Below are 23,059 nucleotides of genomic sequence, written 5' to 3' on the forward strand. Positions count from 1 at the left end.
TTCCTATAGGATGATGGACTCCAGATGGAGAACTCCTGGCTGTCCTACCATCAGCTCTGCCTTGCATTGGCTGTGAACTTTCCTCAGATCAAAAACAGGCAGATACAGGTACTGGGCTCACAACATTTGACCTCGACTGTTTTTTCCTAAGTTATTTTGTACATTTTTTAGCACTGAACAAACAGATTGAGTCTTCATTCCTGTTTCCTACAAGGGAAGAGCCTTTATACAATTGGACATGTTTTGGTTTTTCCTCATTTTTGAGAATTTTAAGCAACTCTTTTGTATTTCTACAGTGTTTTGTAAATGTATTTATTTTTACTTTTGTTTGTTTTTACTTTTCAGGTAAAATTTTTATACTATACTTATTTGTCAAAATAAAGATTCTCACATAATGGTGGTATCGCTGAACTATTTCCTGCCTCTTTATTCGAAAGTTAGCTCTTTATTCAGTTTCAAAAGAGGCACATGATGTAGAACTGTTATTTTGTCAAGGTAATTTCAATGGAACTCAAAAGTAGGATAATTTGTCACAGCAGCCTCAGGATCTGGGAATATGGTAGGCCCACACCTTTTAGTGGCTTAGCTTTTATTTTAGAGGGGTGCAAGATCTTTGTGAAATAAATGGCAGATAAGTGAGCCTTACCTAAGGCTAAATACCACAGCTTGCTTCTCTGAATGAAAGCATTTTATCTGGTGGATAATGTAGGACTGTGGCCAAGCTGAAACAACTGAAAGCATGGGTAAACTTCCTGCTCTGTGGGACAGGTAACAAAAATGGAGTGACATCAGCAGCCCTCTCATCCCATTTATTAAAGAAACAGTAAGAAAAGATACAATGCAGGAAAAACAGCAACCATCCTTTCATATCAGGCTTAACAAAGCACAGTGATTTCTCCCCCTTGTTCCCCCCACCCCACCCCTACTCCCACCCCAGATCCCATCCATATCAGTTTAAATTTTGAGGTTCTTTGATTGGGAGTACCAGTGGAGAGGGGGTTGGACGAGCCTCAAGTCTGGCCACCTGTATATCCCAGGAGGAGGAGAGTCTCAGGCTGAGTCACTCAAGCAGAAATTCTCTCTGGCAGGTCTCTGAAGTGGTTGTCCATCTCCCTGTTCTGTGTTCAAGCCCCCAGGGAAAGGTTTGGCAGTAGAGGATGACCAGGTCCAAGCTGCCCAGATCAGAGCTACTGAAGCATGGTCCATTCACCAATGCAACACTTCTAAAGAGCAGTGAGCTGATTCTCCAGTGGTGAGCAGGGGAATACATGTGAATTGGACCTGCAGGCCAATGTATCCCTGAGGAAAAGTCCACAAGAACGATCCAAGAAACTAGTAAGAAACAAGGGGCAGAAAGCTATGGGACAAAAGCACAGTAGGCTTCTGGAAGGCTGGAGATCCTTCTTCTCAAGGTCAGGATCATTCCCACTCGCCCTAGTCTGTCCCACAAATAACATTTCACCTTCAGTCAAGAAATAAGCAGAGAAAAAAGATGGCTCATTTAAACTTGAGCCCCAGCTAGGTACTTCAGACCATAGCTCTATATCTATCCTTTTACCTAAAGGACAGCCCCTTCCCAGAACCACAGTGCCTGGAAACCAAAGTGGTCCTAGAGGGATAATGGTGTTTAAGGGGGTAACATTCCATTTGGGTACATTGCAGCCATTGGACCCCCTGGTCTGGGGAAAGCAGCTGGGTTTGTGCCAGGGAGACTCCCCACTCTAGGAAATGGGACCAAACTTTTTCCTGCAGGGCCATTCATCCTCGGAAAAGAAGCTGGGTTTAGACCCAGGGTCCCACTTGGCCTTGCAAAAGGAGCTGGGTTGATACCCATAGGACCTGCTGTAGAAGAGCCCAGGGGCCCAGAAGCTGACCCCCTGGGGAAAGCAACTTGCCCAGGGCCTAATGGGCCAGTAGACCTTGGGAAGGTAGCCGAACTTGGACCCTGCAGGCCAGTGGCCCTCGGGAAGTTAGCTGAGTTGGGGCCTAGTGGCCCAGAGGCTCTTGGAAACATTGCTGGACTTGGGCCCTGGAGGCCAGCAGACCTTTGGAAGGTAGCTGGGTTTGCAGCCAATGAGCCAGAAGACTGAGAAAAGGCAGTTGGGTTCAGTCCTCCTGAACCTGTCCCCCTTGGAAAGGGATTGGCATTTACCCCCATGGGGCCAGCTGGCCTTGAGAAATGAGCTGAATTAGGGCCCATGGAGCCAGGAACCCTTGACATGGGAGATGGATTTGGCCCTGGAAGACCAATTCCCCGAGAGCCAGGACCTGAGTTTGGGCCCATGGGGCCAGGTCCTCTTGCCATGGAAGATGGGCTTGTGCCCATGTTTCCAGAAGCCTGTGAGAAAGAAGCTGAATTTGCTCCTAAAAGACCTGCAGCTCTTAGAATGGGGGCAAGATCTAAGCCTTGTGGTCCAGCCATTCTTAAGTTAAGACCAGATCCTGTGCCCAAGAGGCCACCTGCTCTGGTGTCCAGATTAGGGCCTGGGCCCAGGCCACCTGCCCTTTGGTTGGGCCCAAGGCCTGGGCCCAGACCACCTGCTCTTGGGTTGGACCCAAGGCCTGAGCCTGGAAACATACCTGACCTGGGGGCAGGGCCTGAACCTAAGAAGCCTGATCTCATATTGGGATTTGGTCCAGGACCCAGGCCAACAGGCCTAGTATTGGGCGGGCCATTCCCAGAGGTCAAGAGGACACCTGCTCTCAGGTTAGGTCCAGATCCAGGGCCCATGGGGCCACCACTTCTGGGATCAGGACCTGCTCCTAGGAGACCACCTGCCCTTGGGTTGGACATAGGACCTGGGCCTGGAAGACCTCCTAACCTTGGGTTAGACAGGGGTCCTGGGCCTGGAAGAGCCCCTGTTCTAGGGTTTAGAGCTGGGCCTGGGCCTGGACCCAAGAGGCCGCCTGGCCTTGGGAAAGAAACTGCACCTGTGCCAGTGGGATTCATCCCTCTTGGAAAAGAAGTCATGCTTGGGTCACGAGCACCAGCAGGGAAAGGTGCCGGATTTGAAGCCAATGAGCCTGATGGCGTTGGAAAAGGAGATGGGTTCCTTGGAAACGGGGCCAGATTTCCACCAAGAGTACCAGCTGCCATAAGGAAGGGATCTGAGTTCACACCAAGTGGGTGGCCTGTGTTTAGCATAGGACCCCCCTGTGGTCCCAGGGAACTGTCGAGTCGTCCTCGGGGTGGCAGCGGAGCACGAGTCCAAGGAGTTGGCCGCTCTCTAGGGAAAATCCGGGGTTCTTTCATACTTTCTTGGGGACGCTGGTAATAATGGGCTTGGGGCGAGTCTTGAAAAGGATCTTGTTTTTGATGAGTGCTGTCACCAGGTACCGGGTGCCAGTCTTGCAGCCAAGCTCATCACAATCCTGCTCCCCAGGAGTGTGTTTGACAAGGACAGCAAACGGTTTCTCCAGGTGGATGATTTTCCCATACAGGATATGATGCCCCACGATCAGCACAGGGATTCCCTTCAGCAGAACAAGAACGAGATGCCTGAGGTTCAGGGCAAGATCGTAACACTCAGGCGCCTTCTAAACTGCTCTTGGCAGGCAATGCTGGCACCTCCATTCTCTGGTCTGGCTCTACTATTGTTGAGCAGCCACACTTGTCAACCCACCCGCATGTCCTTTTTGTTCTTTCTAACCCCACACAGGAGAATTTCCACTTCTGGAAAGGAGACTCTTCCAGATCCCCCAAAACTAAATTTCCCTGCTTCTGCAGAGGTGAGGGGAGGAGATTAAGCAGACAGCTTAGCAGATTAGCTAGACCTTGAATAACAAACCTGAGGCCAGTCCTCACTCTGGGTTCTGGGAGCACCACCTTGGTGTAGCTTGCTTTCCTGAGGCATTAGTCAGGGAAAAAAAGCCCCCTCACCTCAGTGGTGTAATGTAGGTCTCCCAGGAGGTTTCCAGCTAATCCGGTGCTGTAGCGAGCCTCGATCTCCCCCTGTAGCTCCATCAGCACCCATTCTGCCAGGCCTCCAGCCCCAGCACTGCAAGCAAAGGGCTGGCGGTTACAATATTTTTGAAGGGTGAAGGATGAGTACTGTCCTACACCACTGTTCAAGGCCCAAAGGAACTCTTTCTTGAGCATAATTTCTTAGAAAATTGCGCAGTGCTAGGCACTGAACTAGAGATTGAAAGGCAAGGACTTGTGCAAGATGCACCTAAGGACCCTGATTTTTCCAGGAAAATGTCAAACCCGTTAGCCCTAATCATGCAAGCTAAATGTAAAAGTCTCAAAATGTACTCACCTGGAAATAACAATTTGCACCATGAGCTTTCTGTCTTTATATATAGCAACTGAAAACAAGCTGTAGAGGGAGAGAGAAAAAAGATTTAGGACAATAATAATAATGATAGCTAATTTATCACTTACTGTGTGCCAGGTACTTTTCTAAGTGCTTAAGACCCATGTTCTCATTTTGTTCTGCTAACAACCCTGTAACGTAAGTTTTGTTACTGATATTGTACACGTAAGGCTGCTCAAGATCACCAACAGTCAACTATCATATGGAAAGTTAATACGTATGACGATTGTGTTATGGTCGTGTTGCTAGTATTTGAATTCATAACATATACTACAAAATCCACATTCTTGACCACTAAGCTAACTTGCCTTTTTCAAGGATATTCTATTTTCTACTCTGTGTATTTCTGAAAAAACTAATGAGTTCCCCTAGATTTTACCTTGTCTTTTCGTGACATGATATAAATGTGAAGTCTACCCTTTTGGCTATCTTCTATTTCAAAGTTCAAAGGGCCTCTTTTAACTAGAAATAAAGCCAAGAAAAAAACAGAGAAGTTCAACAATTAATGGTAAGCTGACTTCTGATGTGACTCTCATCAAATGCTTTGACTATCTCCCCACTTAGATCCTAAAAAGATCCTGACACTGATAATTTTCACTTTATACGCTGGCACCACCTGGTGGCAAGTTTGGAGTTCTCCACACAAATGGATTAAAAATAGATGGTCTGTATGCCTGAAACAATTGGCTTCACTGTTTTCTGGGAAGGACAGACTCATGTGGAGTGGGGGGGAGGGGGGAACGGAGGTATGGAGGTCCTAAACAGCCTCTGGTTAAGTTCTTCCAATGTATATATGGAATTTAGTGGGAAGATTATTAGTCCAGTGTTTATAACGGTAGTTTGGAAAGCTAACAGCTATTATATAATTGTGCCCAAGTTTAGCAAACACTCAATTAAACAGTTAAAAAGGTTTTTTTGTTTTTTTTTTTTAACCACTATGTTAACATTCATCTTGGAACTCCAAGGTAAAGCATATTGCAAGGAGCCTAGTAGTACAGTGGACCCTGTACTCCTACAGTACCAGACACACTTTGGGTACATGAAATTGGTCTACTCACTGGACTTCAAACTCACAATATAGTAACATCTAACATTTATTGATTTTTTTTACTATGCATTGGACACTGTTCATGTATGTGGGCAGTATCTCAAACAATCATTGTGATAACTGTATGAAATAGGTACTTATCCCTACTTTGCAGATGAGGCTACTGAGGCATATGGAGATTAAATCACTTGTTTGCAGTCACACAGCTAGTACGTGGTAGAGCCAGGATAGGAGCCTAGGCCATCTGACTTTCACCTGCAGTCATGATTACCCAATTCTGCCTCCTTGAAGGAGAAAACCAGGTGTCAGAGAGAATGAAAAGGAATCAAGGCATCCAGCAGGTAGTGAGTACACATTAAGAGCTGGTCAGAAAGGCAATGAGGAGTCAAGAGGGTACCCTCAAATAAGAGACCTTCTGCAGCAGCACAAGTTTTGGTACCACCTGAGAAGGGGAAAGGCAATAAATAGTTCAGGGGGGCAAAGATCTTTTGACAGATAAAGGCTCCACCACTTCTGTCAACAGAACAACCTAAAGAACTTTTAAAATCCTCTTCTAAGTTTCTCTGCTAGAGAAAGGAGAACCATTTAGAACTTGAAGGCCTAAATTCAGGTTCCAGGCTGTAAGTATGGAACTCTTTCTTGTAAGTGGGATTGTCACAAGTCACTTAATGACTATGGGGGTGGATACCTAGCTTATCTGACTCATTAACCTATTATGAAGACCAAATGTAACACATACAAAAATGTTTTCAAGACCATAATCCTATTGAGATGATTTTTTTCAGAGGATTGGAGAAACAAACCAGCATTTCCATAGCATAATTATGACTATAATTTAGAGAACGGTGAGTAAATTTCAGCCAAAATCAAAAAAGGCTCAAAAGCTAGGAATTGAAAAGTTGTAAAATCTCTCAAGGTCAATAAATGCATACAGACTGAAAAATAAGCTTTGGATGACTGACGATGCAGTATATTTTCCTTGATGGATCTAAGTTATGCTAAAATACAGGTGGTTTTAGAGAAGCAACAAGATGTTCGTTCACACAACAAAGATACCCAAGCACTTTCTCAACATGTCATAGGGAGATTAAGGGATTTTTAAAGTTAATGAGCTAGAAAGGCAACACTTTGCTCTCTGCAATCAGAGCACCGACAGGGAAGAAGATAGAGCCTACTTCCTGACAATCAAAATCAATCTTCAAGCCATCTGATCACATGCTTGAGATGGGCATGTGTGATTTAGGAGAAAGGAATGTAGCCTTATTTTCGGTGTATCCCCCACTTCCTGGAGAGTCTATTAGAGAAAAGGAAATCAAAACAGTGGCCTAAGTGGGCAAAGGAAAACTAATGTCTCCTAGAAGTAGAGTAGCTGTACTTGCATACCAATCCCTGGTGCTTCAATAAACACACACCTTTACCCATTTATGTAAAAGGCCCTGCCTGAGTACATCTATCAACACAGGGAGACATCTAGCAATGCTCCTGAAAATAAGGGTTCTGTGGCCCACAGCTTCACCATTCTGCTACTGTACCAAGTCAGGCTTGCAAAAACTTTTGTGCTAGACTTACTGGGATGCTGCCGGTGCGTATACAAATTAACTTCGAGCCTATCTTATAGGAGTCTAGCTCACAGGAACCTGTTAGCTGAACTGCATACAATTATGTACACAGGCATGTATTTACCAAGTTAGAAAGAAATATGTAGGGCAGGGCATCCTTTTAGTGAATTTAAAACTTCTACTTTAGTGCCTTGAAATACCTTGTAATTTTTATAATTCCTGAATCCTGTTATTCTTTTCTTGCTCCTTGAGACTGCTACTCTAGGCAACTGTTTTTAGGAATGGAGTAGGTAGGTACATCTGGGTACTTCACCAAGTATACATCTGATGGAGGTGGCAAGGAATATCTATTTCATTTAGTTGGGAGCTGAATAAAAAACATAACATGCAACCTAATCTGTCCCTATCCCCTTGAGAGTAGGCAGAAATAGTAGAAAAAGGCAAAAAAGACAGGGAGAAAAAGTATAATACAGTCTTATTAGCGATAACAAATATAAAAACACCATTACAATGACAATTCTCTACATAACAAAAAGACTTTGAAGTCTTCAGTCTCAACTCACTTATTCCAAGCAACTCTTAAAGACAACTAGAGCAAGTTCTAGGAGTTTGTTCTAAGATTTGGCTTGTGTAGAAATTAGTTTTATCAAGAGCTACATCTGAAGGCACAGCTTGATGAACATACTGTATCAAACCATGTAAATAAAAAGAAGTCAATGGAAGAGCTTCCCCAGAACCTCTCTTAAGAAACTTGAGTTCAAACCCCAATTTGGCTTGGACCAACTAACTTGCCTTTGGTTAACACAGTAACTCCCAGGATGATAACGTAACCACAGAGCCTGGGAAAACTGTCACGTAGCTTTCTAAAAAAGATTGTTTAAATTTGTATTTTGGAATGGTATCAGTCTCATAGGTCACAACTAGAGCGTGGCAGTGGAGATGTATTCTTTTGCCCTCCCCTCAATGTAACAAGAGGGTGGAAAATTTTTCTATTTAATTTTTCTGGGCCTTTACATAGCTACATGAACCATACATTCTATCTTCCCAGTCAAATGACTTTAAATCTGTAAAGGAAACTTTTTAAACAGTAGTTCATACATTTTAAATTTCCTCCCCAATTTTTTCCCTTAAAAAAGTCTTATTTTCTGTGACTTCAAAGTTTCAAGAAATTTTACTTATCTAAACTTGCCCGAGATGATCCCTATCCTTAAGATATAGAGGTAGTATGGAGGTCCTGGATAGTCAAGACATTGCTGCTTCTCAGGGCACAGGTCCAAACAACTTCAAGACAAGCCCCCCCACTCCCCATACCAGCCATAGAGCAGCAAAGAAACTGGTATTCTCAGAATCAATCCAGACCTGCTGGAACCCTAAACAAAATCTTTACATTGTAAGGTTTGGCCTGAATCAGACCAATGTGGGGTATACCTTATTTAATTGCCATTTGGCTTCTATCTCTATTTTGAAGTTAGTAAACAACTATTAAAATTATTATAAAAAAACAAAACACAAAAAAATGAAGTGTCACCTCAGGATTTCTTAAGGAGGAAAAAAGGTCCAGAACATTATTTTTATGAAAGGATAATAAAGCAATAAAAAGCTTACTTTCTCACATGGCTAAAAATTTTCAAACACTTATATGGGTTGTCTCATTTCATCCTGACAAAAACTACGAGACAGGCACTGTTTTATCACTCCCATTTTACAGATGAGAAAACAGGCTTACAGAGGGCAAAGATAATTAACTAGTCCAAGCTAATAGTAGATATAGGTTGTGAACCTAAATCCCTTTATAACTGCATCTCTTGCAGTCCTGTAAAACAACCCCCTTTCATACAGTACTACTGTATGAGAAATTCAGGTTGTTTTATAAATATTAGCCTCATTGTCAGAGAGTCTCTTACAAGACGGCAAAATGTAAACTTTGGGAAGACTTTGTAACTTGCAACCAAAGTGCCCATTACATCTATGTAGTTAGTAAAAACAAACAATAAACCTATTTTTTATATCTAAAGAAGATATTTAGGTTTTTGAAATCTCTAGAAATCTGCTAAATGTAACTTCCAGAATTCAAAATTTTACCTTGAACCTTTTCTCCTCATTGTAAGGAAAAATAAGCCAAAAGAATAGAGGGCATTCTTTGTCATGGGTTCATTTGAATCTTTGACAAAATTTAATACTCTTAACCTCTGGCTCTGAACTGTTAAATTGTTAAAAGAGTACTAGTATCTTACGGGGAACAGCTCAAGCAATGATCCTAATGGTAAGTGCCCCCAAAGTAAAATGTGGCAGAATAGTACATACTCAACTGAACTGAGGATACAGCTTTCAGCAAAACAAGGGGCTTTGATAAAATGGTTTAACCTAACTACTAGTAACAAAATTTTGCTAGGGCTAAAGCATGTTTCATAAATTTTCATTCAAACCTTTCAATTCATCTTGTATTTTAAGCTTTTTTTCTTTTTTAATTAAGAAAAAGGAATCAAGGCTTTAACCTTCCAATTCTTAATTTTTACCATCATTTATTTTTTTAAATTAAACACATGACACAAAATCTCTCTGCAAATTGCTAGTCCAGCAGTCAGCATTTATTGAGCTTTTATTCCGTCCCAGGGATTACAGTGAAAACTCAAGTAGTTGTCAGAGACTTGGATTCTGTCACTTACACTCTGTGTCATGGGGGGCTATTTAAATCTTAAGACGTTTCAGTTTCCCATCAATAAATTGAATACAGTAAAAGCATGTATCTAAAAGTTGCTGTGAGGATTAAACGAAGTAATGAATGTAAAGCTCTTAGTACAGTACCTAACACATTAAGGCATCAGGGTCAATCCAGAGGAATGTGGCATTTTCTTAGTACATATCCAATACTATATCTTAATACTACACTGTATAATTATTACTTTTAATGTTTATAATGGACCAAACTATAAAAACAAGTTGCCAGAATTAACTGAACTTTAGATAATGGGAGTACAATTCAAACATGGCAAGCAGGATACACCAGACTATTTTAGGGGTTAAGTTCTGAAAGGTCATTTCTCTAAATATGACTATTTCTCTTTATGTCTTTCCACTGAATGAACTGAGAAAGTTTTATATACAACTGAATACAAATTATTTTTATTAGCAGTGTTACTGTGGTTTTGTGACTGAAGGGGAGGGTCTAAGTTTCGAAGGGGAGTTTGTCTTTTGACAGGCTTATGTCATTAAGTTCTAGAATCCTGTTTCTAAATGAGAATCTTGCTCCCCTCCAAAAAGGGGCAATGGAGGGGAAGTGGAACTGAATGCTTCCAAACTTTTCATTAGTGAAGAGTGTATTCAAAAACGTGTGTGGATACTATGCATACACGTGGTACTTTCCCATCACATTTTAGGGTTCCCATGTTGGAGTGCATCAGTTACTGGTATTTGCAGACAATGGGTGAAAAAGATGGCTTCAGTCGATCTGAGTTACTCCAGTTTTCTCCATCTTCTGCTACTCTGCAGTCCCATCTCAACCCATCCTCCTCTTACCGCTATGGCTCCCTATCTTCCCGAAAGCCCCTTCTTTCTAGCCCTGCTTGTGGTCTCCTATTCTGGATTCTCCTCCCATTGACCCCCATCTTCTCTCCTTCACCCCTGGCCCCCTCCCACCCCTTCAGAATGAGCTACGAACACTTCCTCCTATTCCTAGTCCCGCCCATTTCCTAAAACTTCTCAATCCACTTTCCCCCCTTTTCAACCCCTTCCAAATTATCCCCAGACGTTCACTGGGAACGCTTTCCAAGCTTTTACCTCTCCTCAAGCTCCCAAGACCATTCGTTAAACTACCTTCCTCCACACCCCCCCACTGGACTAGCCTTTGAAACAGCTTGTCCTCCTCCCAAAGATTACTATTTAAACGTTCTTCCTCTGCCACCCTCATTCTCTAAATTGTTCCCTGTTCCCCTCTTAATTCCGAAGTACTTCGCTCCTTCAGGACCCCGACCCACTCTTCTTCTCACTCCGCCAACAAAAACCCCTGGGATCACTTTTCTGCCTTCCAAACACTCTCCGAATTCTCTCCCCCAGCTAGACCCCGTTCCCCCACGATCTAAAATGTCCCCTCGAACAAACCTCGCAGTTCTATACCCCATCCCCACGAAATCCCCTTTCTGCCATTCCCACTACTACTTAGTTTTCTGTTCCAGCCAGCTCTCGCAAGCCTCGCGCGCTGGGCTCCCTCCCTTTCCCCTTCCCGCACATACCTCGAGGTTCGGGCCCGCGCCGCCCCTTTCTCCGTCCTCCGCCCGCGCTCGGCCACCCTCTCCACCCTTCTCCCGCTCCGCCCCGCTCACTCCCTTCCTTCCCTCCGCCTTCCGCCTCCACACCCTCCCTTCCCCCATAATTCTCGGCCCTCCTACCTCGGGGGCCCCTCTGGGTTCGCCCCCACCTTTGAGAAACCCTCTCCGCCTCCTCCCCCTTCCCGGCCGCCCTTCCCCCGCCCCTCCGCTCCCCGCCCCTCCGCTCGCCATTCTTCTCCCAAAGCCGCGCGCCCCGCCCGGCCCCAGCTCCTAGCTCCCGGCTCCCTCGCGCCCTCGCCCCCATCCCCGGCTCGTCCCTCACTCCCCACGGCCTCCCGCACCCCCCGCCCGCGGCCTGACCTGCAATGGCGGCCGCCGAACGCGGCGCCGCGCGGCCAACGGGCAACAACCGAACCTCCCGCCGCCGTCGCCGCCGCCGCGAGTACTGCGTGCGCACTTCCGGCCTCGCGCCGCGAGCACTTCCGGGGCAGAGCACGACAGCGCGCGCGCACGTGGGCCCGGGGCGGAGAGAAGCGGGCACGGGGCCGCGGGTGAGTTGGGGAAGGGGCGTGGGAAGCTGAGTGTGAGAGAGGGGCGTCTGAGGAGGTGCGGCCGGGCTTCGGTCGGCGCCCCGCGGAGCTCATCGAGCCCTTGTCCAGTGGCCGGACGAGGGCTATTCCCGACTCCCAGAGAGGCAAGGGGGCGAAGATCTGGCGCACACTTCTGACACCCTCTTGCCGGGCGGGGCCGGGCCGAGGGCGCCTGCTCTGCCCGAGCCTTCCGAACCTTGAAGAGAGGAGAGAGCGCGGTGAACCAGTCCCGGCCCCTACCCTCGCCTCGTGTGCTTGTCGGGGGAGGGGGATAGTTGACATTCCAGACTAGGCAGCCAGAGTAAGTCAGCAAATCCTGTCGTTTCTTCTCATGAGGAGTTCTCGATTCTGCTCTCCCCTCCCATCTCCCCTCCTATCTCTACCTTAGTTTGGGTCTATGATTTGCAAACTTTAACCTGCGATAGAGTTGGGGAGAGGTGCTTGCTAAAATACAGACCCCCAGCGTGTCCCCCTCCCCCAAGAGATTGCAATTCTGCAGCTGTTGAGTAGCACCCAGAATCCCACATTTTAAACCATTCCCTCAGGTGAGCTTGATGCAGGAGTTTTGCGAGACTTGAAACTGTCAACGTTTCTTGCCTCCCCTGTCTTCACGTCGTTTAGGCCAGAAGTGGTGGTAGAAAGCTCTCCTTTATCCTGCCATTCTTCGTGAGAGTGGTTGCAGTGTTTACCCTCCTCTTTCTTCCCAAGGAAACCTCACACCCTTTTCCTGGACCACTTCCTCGAGGCAGTTGTCATGATTGTTAGAAATCTGGGTGATGCTGAAGTATCCTTATTGTTCAAACCATCCTGAGCTCCTGGAAATTGATAGATTCTTGTGTGAGGTTTGAAAGTATCATTAATTAGATATTTAGAAATGAACCTCAGTGAAATACAGTTGGAGTCTTCCATCCAGAACAGTGATAAGAAAAAACTGAATACATGTGACATACTATAGTTGAAATTGAACACTAATGACTCTTTTTTTTTCCCCCCTAGGAATGGGTGAATTTAGAGTCCATCGAGTTCGTTTCTTTAATTATGTCCCACCAGGGATCCGTTGTGTGGCTTACAATAACCAGTCAAACAGATTGGCTGTTTCACGAACAGATGGCACTGTGGAAATTTATAATTTGTCAGCAAACTACTTTCAGGAGAAAGTAAGTCATTTGGGAGCCTGATTTGGTGTTTCTGATGTTAATTTCCTTTTAAGTTCACTGAGCACAGAAAGTGACTCTTCCTATTCCCTCTGGTTGTTTAGAATTACATAACTTGTATAGCAAATACGAGATCTCTGACTGGTAAGTGAAGCTCAGAGTTTTGAACTGTGTAATATTGATTAGAAGGACCCTACTTAGGAATTGTGGTATCTCATGGCCTGTCATTTGGAAACTGAGTTTTGCTGGACTTTTTGGCACAAAAAAGGGAAATAGTCCAGACTGTTGCTTTAGATCAGTCTCAGCACCTTTGCTTTGGTAAGATAGCATTTCCTGCTGGGGGTCTCGGTACCCATTTCATTGCCAGTTTGTAAAACTGATGAGATGTTGTAATATCAAACTTTTTGGTGACATGTTGGCAGGAAGATGGATTTCTGTAGTTCATCTTTCTGAGAGAATGTAGACTAATGTGCCTAAATGCCTATATTTGGGAGTAAAGGAGATTTTAAATTAGGTAAAAATACCCTTTGGTTGTATCTGAAGGTATGTAACAACATTTTTTTTTTCAAAGGTGTAGCATTTAATTTAGTTCATGAATGTGTAATGTATACTAGACTTGGTAATATAAATGGATGTTGTGTAAATGAATGAATCCAATGCCTTTGAGCCTGATCTTGGAATTTAGGCACTCTATAAATGTTTCTAAATGAATGAGTGGCTTATACTAGGCATTATTAAGACAAATGTTAGAGGCCCTACCTTCAGGAAGCTGAAAGTCCAGCATGGGGAAAGATGAGTATACAGTTTCAGAGCAGTGTATTAAATGCTATGAAAAAGCGAAGCATAGGCACAGAACCTTAGTAGAGAGGTGCCTCACTCAGTAGGTAGGTTTAGGAAACCTTCTAGAAAGAGTTGACTTATTGAACTGATCTCCAAAGAACTATAGGGTTTAATCAGAAAAGATGTTAAAGCACAGTGTGCAGCGTATGTGGAGACCTGGAGATGGCCAGAAAGGACAGGACACGTTGAAGAATGTAGTTATGAGAAATAAGGCCAAAGTGGGGACCAGGTAAATGTTAATGGCCTTGTTTAACATGTTAAAAGTTGTCATGACAGCTGTGGGGAGCTCTGGGAAATAAATAACCAGATCTGTATTTTAGAAAGGACCTTCTAGCTACAGGTGAAAGGGGATAGGAGAGGGAAGAGAACAGGGGTCCAGCGGGTCTTCCTAATTAGGGAGGAAGTGGTAGAGGGGCATGAGGATGGTCAGAAAGAACAGCTGGCGTGAGAATGAGAAAGTAGGGTAGAGAGGATTTGCAGATTGATCTCTATTCCTTACGACTTGTTCATGTTCATCTCTCCTCCTAGATGAGTGTTTGTTGAGGACTGTTTAGTAGGTACTCAGTAGATTTTTACTGAATGAATCATGGAATGTGAAGGTGGTGGTGGTGTAGAGGAGTTTTAAGCCGAAAGTAGTACTGCCCACAGGTAATGCATGGATCCAGGGTGAGGATACTGATGTATTTGTGTGTTAAGAAAAGCCTAGTAAAGACGGGACCAGAGGATCTCCTAGGATATGGAGTAAAGCTTCTGACCTAGATAACCTTTGCACTTTGTTCTATCTTGAACATACTTCTCCTCAACCCTCCTTGCCTGATTAACTCCTTCTGGCCCTCAGGTTTCAGTTTAAGTGCTACTTCTCTAGGGAAGCCTACTTCTCCTATGCCCTCACCCCCATTCCCAAGATTATGCTAAATCTGTCGGATGCGGCAACATTCAAACTATGCACACATTTACAACTGCAACAAAAGTTTTATGAAAATATTTGCCCTTATGTGCAATACATACTGATATTTTCTATTCTTTGTAATTTTTTAAAAATTACTAGTCATCACCCACCACAAAAGGGACTGCATTTTGTGGTATGAAAAACATACCTAGTACACGGTTATTGCATTCTGTGATTTTTCTTTTTGTCATTTGTCACAATCGTGATTAAAAAATTTATATTTGTTTAATGTCTTCCCCCCAAAATTCAAATTGTATGAGAATAGGCACCCTGTTATTGATGCTCATGACTCTTCCAGCACTTAGCAAGCACCTAGTACAAACCCATTGCTGAGTTAATATTTATTGAATGAATTAAGTCAGCCATTCCTTACCTAGCCTTTATTTTTTTCTCTCTCTCATCTCTTCTTTATTTTCCAAAACTAAATAATTTAGTCTAGTCTTCTTTCTCCATTTTCCTTTCTCTCTTATTCAATATTGCTTAGTTCTGCTAAATAACTCAAAGCAAGAAATAATTAGTTATTTGTTAGAATGAAAAGAATAAGGTGCTAGGAGTAAGGAGGCCTGCATTCTGTTTATGCCACAGATTTTGGCGCTTTGGGAAAGCGACTTAACCCAAAATACCTTGGCCTTTTGGAGTTTAAATAGGAATAATTATATCTACCCAGTTCCTTTTGTGTCAAGCAGGTGTAAGAATAAAATATCTTGATAGGATGAAAACTTTTTGAGTATTTAGAAATCTGAGACTGAATGAAAAGCTGGAGTGATCTGCATGAATTTATTTTTATTTTTTGAGCAGCTTTTTAAAGGTATACTTGACACTGCAAGTATTTACAAATTCGTAACTTTTGACATACATATATACTGCATATTTGTGCAGTCCAGATAGCCACACTAATATTTAGAACATCAAACTGAACTTGAATGCAAATTTATTCTGCTAAAAGGTTTTGCAGAACAAGTCCTAGTTAAAACAACAACTTTATAAAATTAACTAAAATTTGATGTCAGTAGACGTCATCATCTCTGATAATATGAAACCCACACTAGTTATTTCTAGGAAAGTATTCTAATTTTTACCATGTCACCTATGACTCAGTGCTGGTAGCTGTTGAATTCATGGTGGGTTGAGAATTTATGGTGTTTCTTTAGTTTTTCCCAGGTCATGAGTCTCGGGCTATAGAAGCTCTGTGTTGGGCAAAGGGACAACGTCTCTTTAGTGCTGGACTCAATGGAGAGATCATCGAGTATGATTTACAGGCGTTAAACATCAAGTATGCTGTGGATGCCTTTGGAGGACCCATTTGGAGCATGGCTGCCAGCCCCAGTGGCTCTCAACTTTTGGTCAGTAAGCACCTGTTGATAAGTGTCTTGCTTCCACTCACACTTTCTCCCCTGTATTCACAGGAGGTTACTGTTACACGGTAGCATGCAGCAACTCCTGTCTGAGCTGGATTTTAGTAACCCCAGCTATAAGACTGGAGTTGGTATCAGCGATTAAAAATCCCTAATCTTATTTCATCCTGTCTGCTGTTACTTTGGACCTTAGTTTATTCACTTATAAACTGCGAGAATTAGTACAGTTCAAGCATTTTCCAAACTGTGTTGTTTGAAATTGGGAGATATAGGGACTGTTTATAGTTTTATTGTGTTTTATGATGAAATTTGTTTCAGAAGTTTTGCATGCTAAGTCTTTGTGTAGGGTCACAGTGCACATTAGTATATTAAGTATTCTGAGAAATTCTTCAGCAGGTTAACCAGTGGGATTTTGTTTAACTGCGGTGTTTCTCAAAAATTTTTTGAGCACGTACCGAGAAGACTGCTTTCCCCCTACTATTATTTTAGAATGAGTACTCTCAGAGATTTAACTTTCAGTGATGAATACGGTAGTACTTTTTGATTTGTATAATATCTTGTGATGTTGCCTCTTAGATTATAAAGTTAATGGGTCTTTTGTTTAGGCCTTGGGTCTCTAGCAGAAGTGTGCTGTAAAATCCAATGTCTGTTCCATGTCCTATGCAGGAATTGGGCCACTATAAAGAGATCTTAATATCAGCCTTCTTCTGGCTGGGATATGAAGGGAGCCAAGAGCACACTATCAGTTTCTTGGCACCAGAACTTTTTTTCCTGGCAAAAACTATTTTTCTTTTTCAGAGCAAATGATAGTTTTAGGGGGAAATGTAATAAATGTAAACAGATATATTTATTCCTATAAAATGTTTATCGTACCTCTTTTTCACTAATAGATTGGCTGTGAGGATGGAACTGTAAAACTATTTCAACTCACCCCGGACAAAATCCAGTTTGAAAGAAATTTTGATCGGCAGAAAAGTAAGGGTCATTTTTAGTGGGGCAGTGAATAGCCTTAAAGGAAGTTATGTTTCTGTGCCACTGGGGAAGGGGTATTTTCCTGTGGGTTTAGTTAATGTATTAGTACATGCTAATTTTTTCTGAATACAAGGTATATTCTAGAAGCCTAGCCCAGGTTTTCTCCATTGTGTAATATAGTTGTGATTTGCCTGGCTAAGAAATAACGTAGAAACCCAGAAATTCAAAATAGGAAAGCTAGTGGATCTGTGAAAGTGAAAAGTCATTTTGTTAGTTATCACTTATTTTTGTGACATCTTAAGTATAAATAAAGTCTTGAAATGAAAATTTTGTCTTTAGGAGCTGTGGTTCTTAATCCTGCTAGCACATTCAAATTATCTGGAGGGAGTTTTAAAAAAATTGCCCATGCCTGGGCTCTATGTAGACCAAAGGACTCTGACCTCTAAGATCAGTGGTTAACAAACGTCTGATGTAAAGGATCAGAGAGTAAATATTTTAGGCATTACAGGTCATGTGGTCTTTGATAACTGTAATTGTGGCACAACAGTAGCCACAGACAATGCAAACAAATGGGCATGGCTGTGTTCCAGTAAAACTTTATTTACAACAGGCAGCAGGCCCCATTTGGCCTATGGGCTATGGTTTGCTGACCCCTCCTCTAGAAAATAGTGACTGTCCCACAGATTCTTTCAGTGTCCCTCAGTAATATTGATCTTCTGCTAATCAGATTTCCATGTTTTGTTTGTTTTTAATATCTTTGGGGTATTCTTTTTTAATTGCAAAAAAGAGACAATGCTTGTTAAAAATTTCATACATTTAGCCAAATAAACTATAGAAAGGAAGTATATAATTTCACTCTGCAGATGGCATTTTGGAACCAAATCCTTCTAGACTTTTTTATATATTCATATAAACACATATGCACTTATCTTTCCGCTTGGTTTTTTACTTCATCTGTTACAGACATCTTTCTGTCAGTCATGACAGTTGGCATGGCGTTTCATTTTATGATGCTCTGTAGTTTATTTAACTAAACTCTTACTGATATTTACCTTTTTTAATGTGTTTTTTACTATTACAACCAGTGCTATAGTGAGCGTTCTTATATACATATTTTTAGGCATTTATGCAAGTATTCCTCCTTGTATTCTTAACGGTGCCTTGCTTGACCAAAAAGTATGCACATATAAATTTTGTTTGGTTACTACCAGATTATTCTCAAAAGGTTGTACATATTTACACTCTCAACATCTATTTAGACTTAATTAAAGTAAGTATCAAATATTTCATCGTGGATCCCAGGGCAAAGTTGTTTCTCATCTTTCATAAAATTTCACTGGAATACAGTAAATGAGAGCTAAAATTATAAAACATTAGTCCTTTAGATTAGTGAGAAGAGAATTCCGTTACCCTTGGCTGTATATTTATGCATATGCCATTTTCTTTTTTGTTGTGTAACTTCCAAGGTCGCATCCTGAGTCTCAGCTGGCAACCCTCTGGTACCCACATTGCAGCCGGCTCCATAGACTACATTAGTGTGTTCGATGTCAAATCAGGTGACTGTTTTTCTCAGTTCATTTGGGGAGGGGGTCTTGTTTGTGAGATTCACATTTCTGGGAATAAGCTTAAGCCCTTGTCGTGCTTCAGTGACCTTTAGGGCCTAACCTCTCATTAATGGTACCATTAATGATGCCTACCATTAATTTCACTCTTTTCCTGAAATGCTGCTTTTAGGGGAATCTTGGTTCTTCAATGGGATGCAGTATTTTTCATCATAATGAGAATAATAAGAATTCATGGTAATAACAATTTATAATAAAATTTGGCCCCAATCAGTACTACATTTACTCTGAAGGATTAATAGAATATCTATTTATAAATTCTAGTCCTTAGTAAAAGTAAGCTTCTGTATTGAGGAACATGAGATTGTGATAATGTTTTTTTGTTCTGAAATTTAATAATGATGTTTCTTGGTGTATGGATTTATTAACATCAATTGTAATAGACACCTGGTAGGTTCTTTTAATGCAAAAACCCACTTTCCTTCAGTTCTGGGGAAAATTCTTCTTATTATTTTGTAGATGAGTTTCTCTTCTCCATTTTCTCTTTCTGGTGAGACATGAGAACAAAAAGATAGAGAATCACGTGCTTTCTCTGTTCTTGGCCTAGAGAATTGGCTAATGGAATCCTTCAGTGATGAGGTTCACTTCAACTTGTTTGGTGGGTGTGTCTTTGCTCCCATCTAAGATATGGAGGTAAAATAGGTCAGGCATGTCTGTATTTTTTTTTCCCTCAATGCTTATTTAAGTTTTTTATTGTTACTGGTTATGCACACATATAGTCAAAAATTTCCTTAAATCTTGTTACAAAAATAAAGGAATCCCCCCTACATCCCTTCTCCCACTCCTCAAAGACAACCACTTTCAACTTTTGGCTGATTCTTTTTATATTTAGCAGTATTCTCTAAAGATAATGCTACATTTTGATTTTTCAGTTTTAGACCATTATTAATTGCTATCACTATTTAGCCCTCTTTTTCCACCCTCTGCCACATGCACTGACATTTTCTCCCAGTCCTCTCAGTATTATGTTGTAACTTTGGTCAGGTTTGATAGTTAGTGGTTTCATTATTATAACCATCTAAATAATACCCTCGTGGTACTTTTATGTGTATTTTTTGTTCACTGTTGTCTTCCTTCTTTCCCTGTCTGTCCATCCATGTGTCTGCTTGCCTGCATGCCTTTTTTCCCTCCCAGTTTCTATGTACTTATTACTAACGTATCTCCAAAATCTTCCAGTTGTATACATCTCTTCTCATTAGGTTCAAACACATCACGTTTTCTCTTTCACTTTCGTCTTCTTGAGGATGAAGAGCCCTCTGACCTGCTCCCATTAATAGCCAGTTTCTGGGTCTGATGCACAACTGTGACATCTTGAACTCTCATTTCACACTCATTTTGGGACACCTCTCTTCCCCACTTTGCTTCTCTCTTGGTTAAGTTTCCCCTGTTTCTAATGTCTTTCACTTTCCTGGCTTATTCCTTTGGTTGGATCTGGGAAAGGTGTGTGAGAAAGACTTTTAGGTTGGGAATTATTTTGTCTTAGAATTTAAAGCCATAGCTCCACTGTCTTCTAGCCTTTAGTATTAAGAAATCTGATGCTGTTCTGAGAGTTCGTCTTTGTATAGGCCCTGGTTTTTGTTTGTTTGTTTTAGACCTTTTTTGTTTGATTTTTTTTTTTTTTTGAAACTTTTAGGATCTTCTCTATAGCCTCCCTGTTCTGAAATTTAATAATGATGTTTCTTGGTGTATGGATTTATTAACATCAATTGTAATAGACACCTGGTAGGTTCTTTTAATGCAAAAACCCACTTTCCTTCAGTTCTGGGGAAAATTCTTCTTATTATTTTGTAGATGAGTTTCTCTTCTCCATTTTCTCTTTCTGGAATTTCTATTATTTGAATATTGGCTTTTCTAATTTTGTTATCATTTTTTCCCCTTGTTTTCCGTCTCTGGCATTTTGCTCTGCTTTCTGGGGATTTTGTCATTATCATCTTTCAATCTTTCAATCTTTCAATTGAGTTTTTCATTTCTGCCATTTCCAGAGTTCTTTTTTGTTTTCTGAATGTTCTTATAGCATTCTGGTTTGTTTCTTTATTCACTACCTCATTTTCTCTTTCTAAGGCTATTAATATTTATGAAGTATTCTTCACCCTGCTTCTGTTTCCTGTCAGTATTATTTTTTTCCATTATTCTGTTTGGCCTCTGCCTTTCATATTAAAGATTTTCCTCACCTGTCTGGTGATTGCTCTTGTTCTTAAGACTGGCCTCATTAGTGAGGCTTATTAAGCATGGGCTTCAGTGTCCATGGCTGGACTGTTAGTTTGGGGAACCTCTGGAGTCAGGCTCTTTAGATCTTTTCTCTTGTGCTGAACATATTCTCCTGAAATGATTTTTTAGTCTCCTGCATGATGAGTATGAGCCTCACTGTCAGCATTCTCAGGAGAGGAAAACTGGTATTCTCAACATTCAGTTTGTACATTTTCACCCAATCCTGTTTTTCATATGGTGCTTCTGCTCTCAGTTATGCTTGGTATCCGTCTTCAGAGAATAAGTCTCCAGTCTTTAATTGGGGTGAGGGCAAGGGAGGGCAAGGGAGTTGCCTAAGGTTGGGGTAGGGTGTTTGAGGGGTCTAACAGCTTCGTAAACTTACTTTCACCCAAACACTCCTTTTAGCTCCACTTTCACCTCCACTTCCAAAAGTATCTGGGGTCCCCAATTTCTGAGCCTTCTGGGGTATAAGTCATCTGGCTTTCCAGCTTTCCTTACCACTGGCTTAGGATAGTTTCAGAGGTCTACTAAGTCAGTTACTACTCCTTGTCTGCTTTCCCGTTCCCCACATTTTGTCACTGTTGTCTTCTCTCCCTTTTCCATTTAGAAACAGTATAAAGTATGTGTGCAATTGGCTGGCTTTGAGTGGAGGTCTCACATGTCTCTTCCATTTGTCCTTCCCTTTTGCTCTCATCTTCAGGTAGCCATTTTAGAGTCCCAAGACTGAGCTCTGGTGAATGGTCTGTGCTTGGGTAGCTAAGTTAATGTGATCATGCCTACCACAAGCAGTTTCTGAAGACCAAAGGAGAAATAAGGACCATCCAACTTGTGGGCTTTTCTTATTTTTCAGGAAGTGCTATTCATAAGATGATCGTGGATAGGCGACATATGGGTGTGTCTAAGCGGAAGTGTATCATATGGGGCGTGGCCTTCTTGTCCGATGGCACTGTCATAAGTGTAGACTCTGCCGGGAAGGTGCAGTTCTGGGACTCAGCTACCGGTACGCTTGTGAAGAACCAGCTCATTGCAAATGCTGACGTGCAGTCCATTGCTGTGTCTGATGTGAGTATAGTCCTTGTTTTGAGTGGTCGATGTACAACCAGGAGGAGTGAGTAGAGAAGACAGTGTCAGAGACATGCCACAGACACTTATCCAGAATGGTGTGCTGGAGGAAGATGAATTTTGGAAAATGCAGCTGAAAATTCACATAATTTCCCAGATCCCTCTTACTCTCTAAGAGATAATAGTCTCTAAAAGATTAGTTAGCAGAAAGATTGCAGCCTACTCCCAGTTCACAGTTATCCAGTCCCTACAAAGGGCACAAGTAGCCTAGAAGAATCTTGAGAAGGGCTGTTGCTCCACTCTATGCAACTGCTCTCCTGCTTCCAGAGCTATCTTGTGAAATTAGAAGATAGTTTGATAGTGATTTTAAAAATGTTAGTTTTCTCTTATTTGAATAAGGCTTAAGCAGATTTGTATTAAACAAGTGTGACTCTTTCCTTTTGGTAACATGAATTCTAATTCATAAAGTTTGGGTATTTCAGTAATGAGGCATGGAAGGTGACTTTGAGGTTTGTTGACTAGATCCTTTATTCTTTATCTACTTAGTTTTGAGAATTATATATTATCCTAAGTGTGGACATCCAGTTTCTAATGTAGCGTTCACTCATATGCCTGCTTTTTTATTTTTTTACCTGTAAAATGTTCCTTTCCTGTTTCACAGGTTTTCCATGAGAACAATTTGATGCATGTTAAAGTTCTGTAAAATACTTAGATGTCACATAAATGTTAATAGTAGTATAAGTTGAAATGAGTGGGAGAAATTCCCTCTTACAATAGTTTTACTCCATAGCAATTGTATTTATTAGGATTGACTTCAGTATTAATTTAGCACCATTTATTAATTATTAAGTTTTATGCTTCAGTTTCAAAGAACAAGGAAGATGTGTATTTACTGCTATGGAACATTGTTATGGTGAAAAACCAATAGTTTAATTATATTAATACATCAACAGGAAGGAAGAGCAGATCCATATAAACAGTTTTGCTAGTATAGAATATCTCTGAAAAGATAAATAAATGCTAACATGGTAAGTTCTGCAGGGGGAAATTAGGGCAGGTGGGAAGGATATTAATTTTTATTGTACGCCATTTTATACTGTTTGATTTCTCTTCCAGCAT

The 23,059-nt window shown here is 41.7% G+C and overlaps 3 protein-coding genes across 4 annotated transcripts in view; 1 reads left to right on the forward strand and 2 right to left on the reverse strand.

Annotated features, from left to right (window-relative positions):
- Positions 1 to 901: 901 nt before the first annotated feature.
- On the reverse strand, positions 902 to 3,310 carry DERPC (DERPC proline and glycine rich nuclear protein). The gene has a single exon (XM_037815648.1). It carries the CDS (start codon positions 3,251 to 3,253, stop codon positions 1,628 to 1,630), a length of 1,626 nt encoding a protein of 541 aa, XP_037671576.1. The 5' UTR covers positions 3,254 to 3,310; the 3' UTR covers positions 902 to 1,627.
- CHTF8 (chromosome transmission fidelity factor 8) lies at positions 3,227 to 11,640 on the reverse strand. The gene is made up of 4 exons (XM_037815649.1): positions 11,549 to 11,640; positions 4,260 to 4,319; positions 3,881 to 3,998; positions 3,227 to 3,474 (listed from the first exon to the last, which is right to left on the reverse strand). Exons 2-4 carry the CDS (start codon positions 4,280 to 4,282, stop codon positions 3,250 to 3,252), a joined length of 366 nt encoding a protein of 121 aa, XP_037671577.1. The 5' UTR covers positions 4,283 to 4,319; positions 11,549 to 11,640; the 3' UTR covers positions 3,227 to 3,249.
- A 21-nt stretch (positions 11,641 to 11,661) lies between these two features.
- UTP4 (UTP4 small subunit processome component) overlaps positions 11,662 to 23,059 on the forward strand; it is a 42,543-nt gene continuing 31,145 nt past the window's right edge. Inside the window, exons 1-6 of one of the 2 annotated variants that reach the window (XM_037815645.1) lie at positions 11,662 to 11,739; positions 12,775 to 12,935; positions 15,873 to 16,064; positions 16,967 to 17,051; positions 18,515 to 18,604; positions 21,729 to 21,940. In XM_037815645.1, the coding sequence (XP_037671573.1) occupies positions 12,777 to 12,935; positions 15,873 to 16,064; positions 16,967 to 17,051; positions 18,515 to 18,604; positions 21,729 to 21,940 (738 nt within the window). In that variant the 5' untranslated portion in view covers positions 11,662 to 11,739; positions 12,775 to 12,776. Of the gene's footprint in view, positions 11,740 to 11,763; positions 12,080 to 12,774; positions 12,936 to 15,872; positions 16,065 to 16,966; positions 17,052 to 18,514; positions 18,605 to 21,728; positions 21,941 to 23,059 lie in introns of those variants that run through there. The other variant, XM_037815644.1, reaches the window with a different exon arrangement.

The sequence above is a fragment of the Choloepus didactylus genome, chromosome 22 (genome assembly GCF_015220235.1).
Source record: "Choloepus didactylus isolate mChoDid1 chromosome 22, mChoDid1.pri, whole genome shotgun sequence".
In the NCBI taxonomy this organism is placed as follows: domain Eukaryota; kingdom Metazoa; phylum Chordata; class Mammalia; order Pilosa; family Megalonychidae; genus Choloepus; species Choloepus didactylus.

Coding starts and splice junctions, on each gene's coding strand:
- DERPC (XM_037815648.1), bottom strand. CDS start 3,253: ATGAAAGAACCCCGGATTTTCCCTAGAGAGCGGCCAACTCCTTGGACT.
- CHTF8 (XM_037815649.1), bottom strand. CDS start 4,282: ATGGTGCAAATTGTTATTTCCAG. Junction 3,999..4,259: donor GTGCAAATTGTTATTTCCAG/GTGAGTACATTT, acceptor CTTTGCTTGCAG/TGCTGGGGCTGGAGGCCTGG. Junction 3,475..3,880: donor ACCTACATTACACCACTGAG/GTGAGGGGGCTT, acceptor GTTCTGCTGAAG/GGAATCCCTGTGCTGATCGT.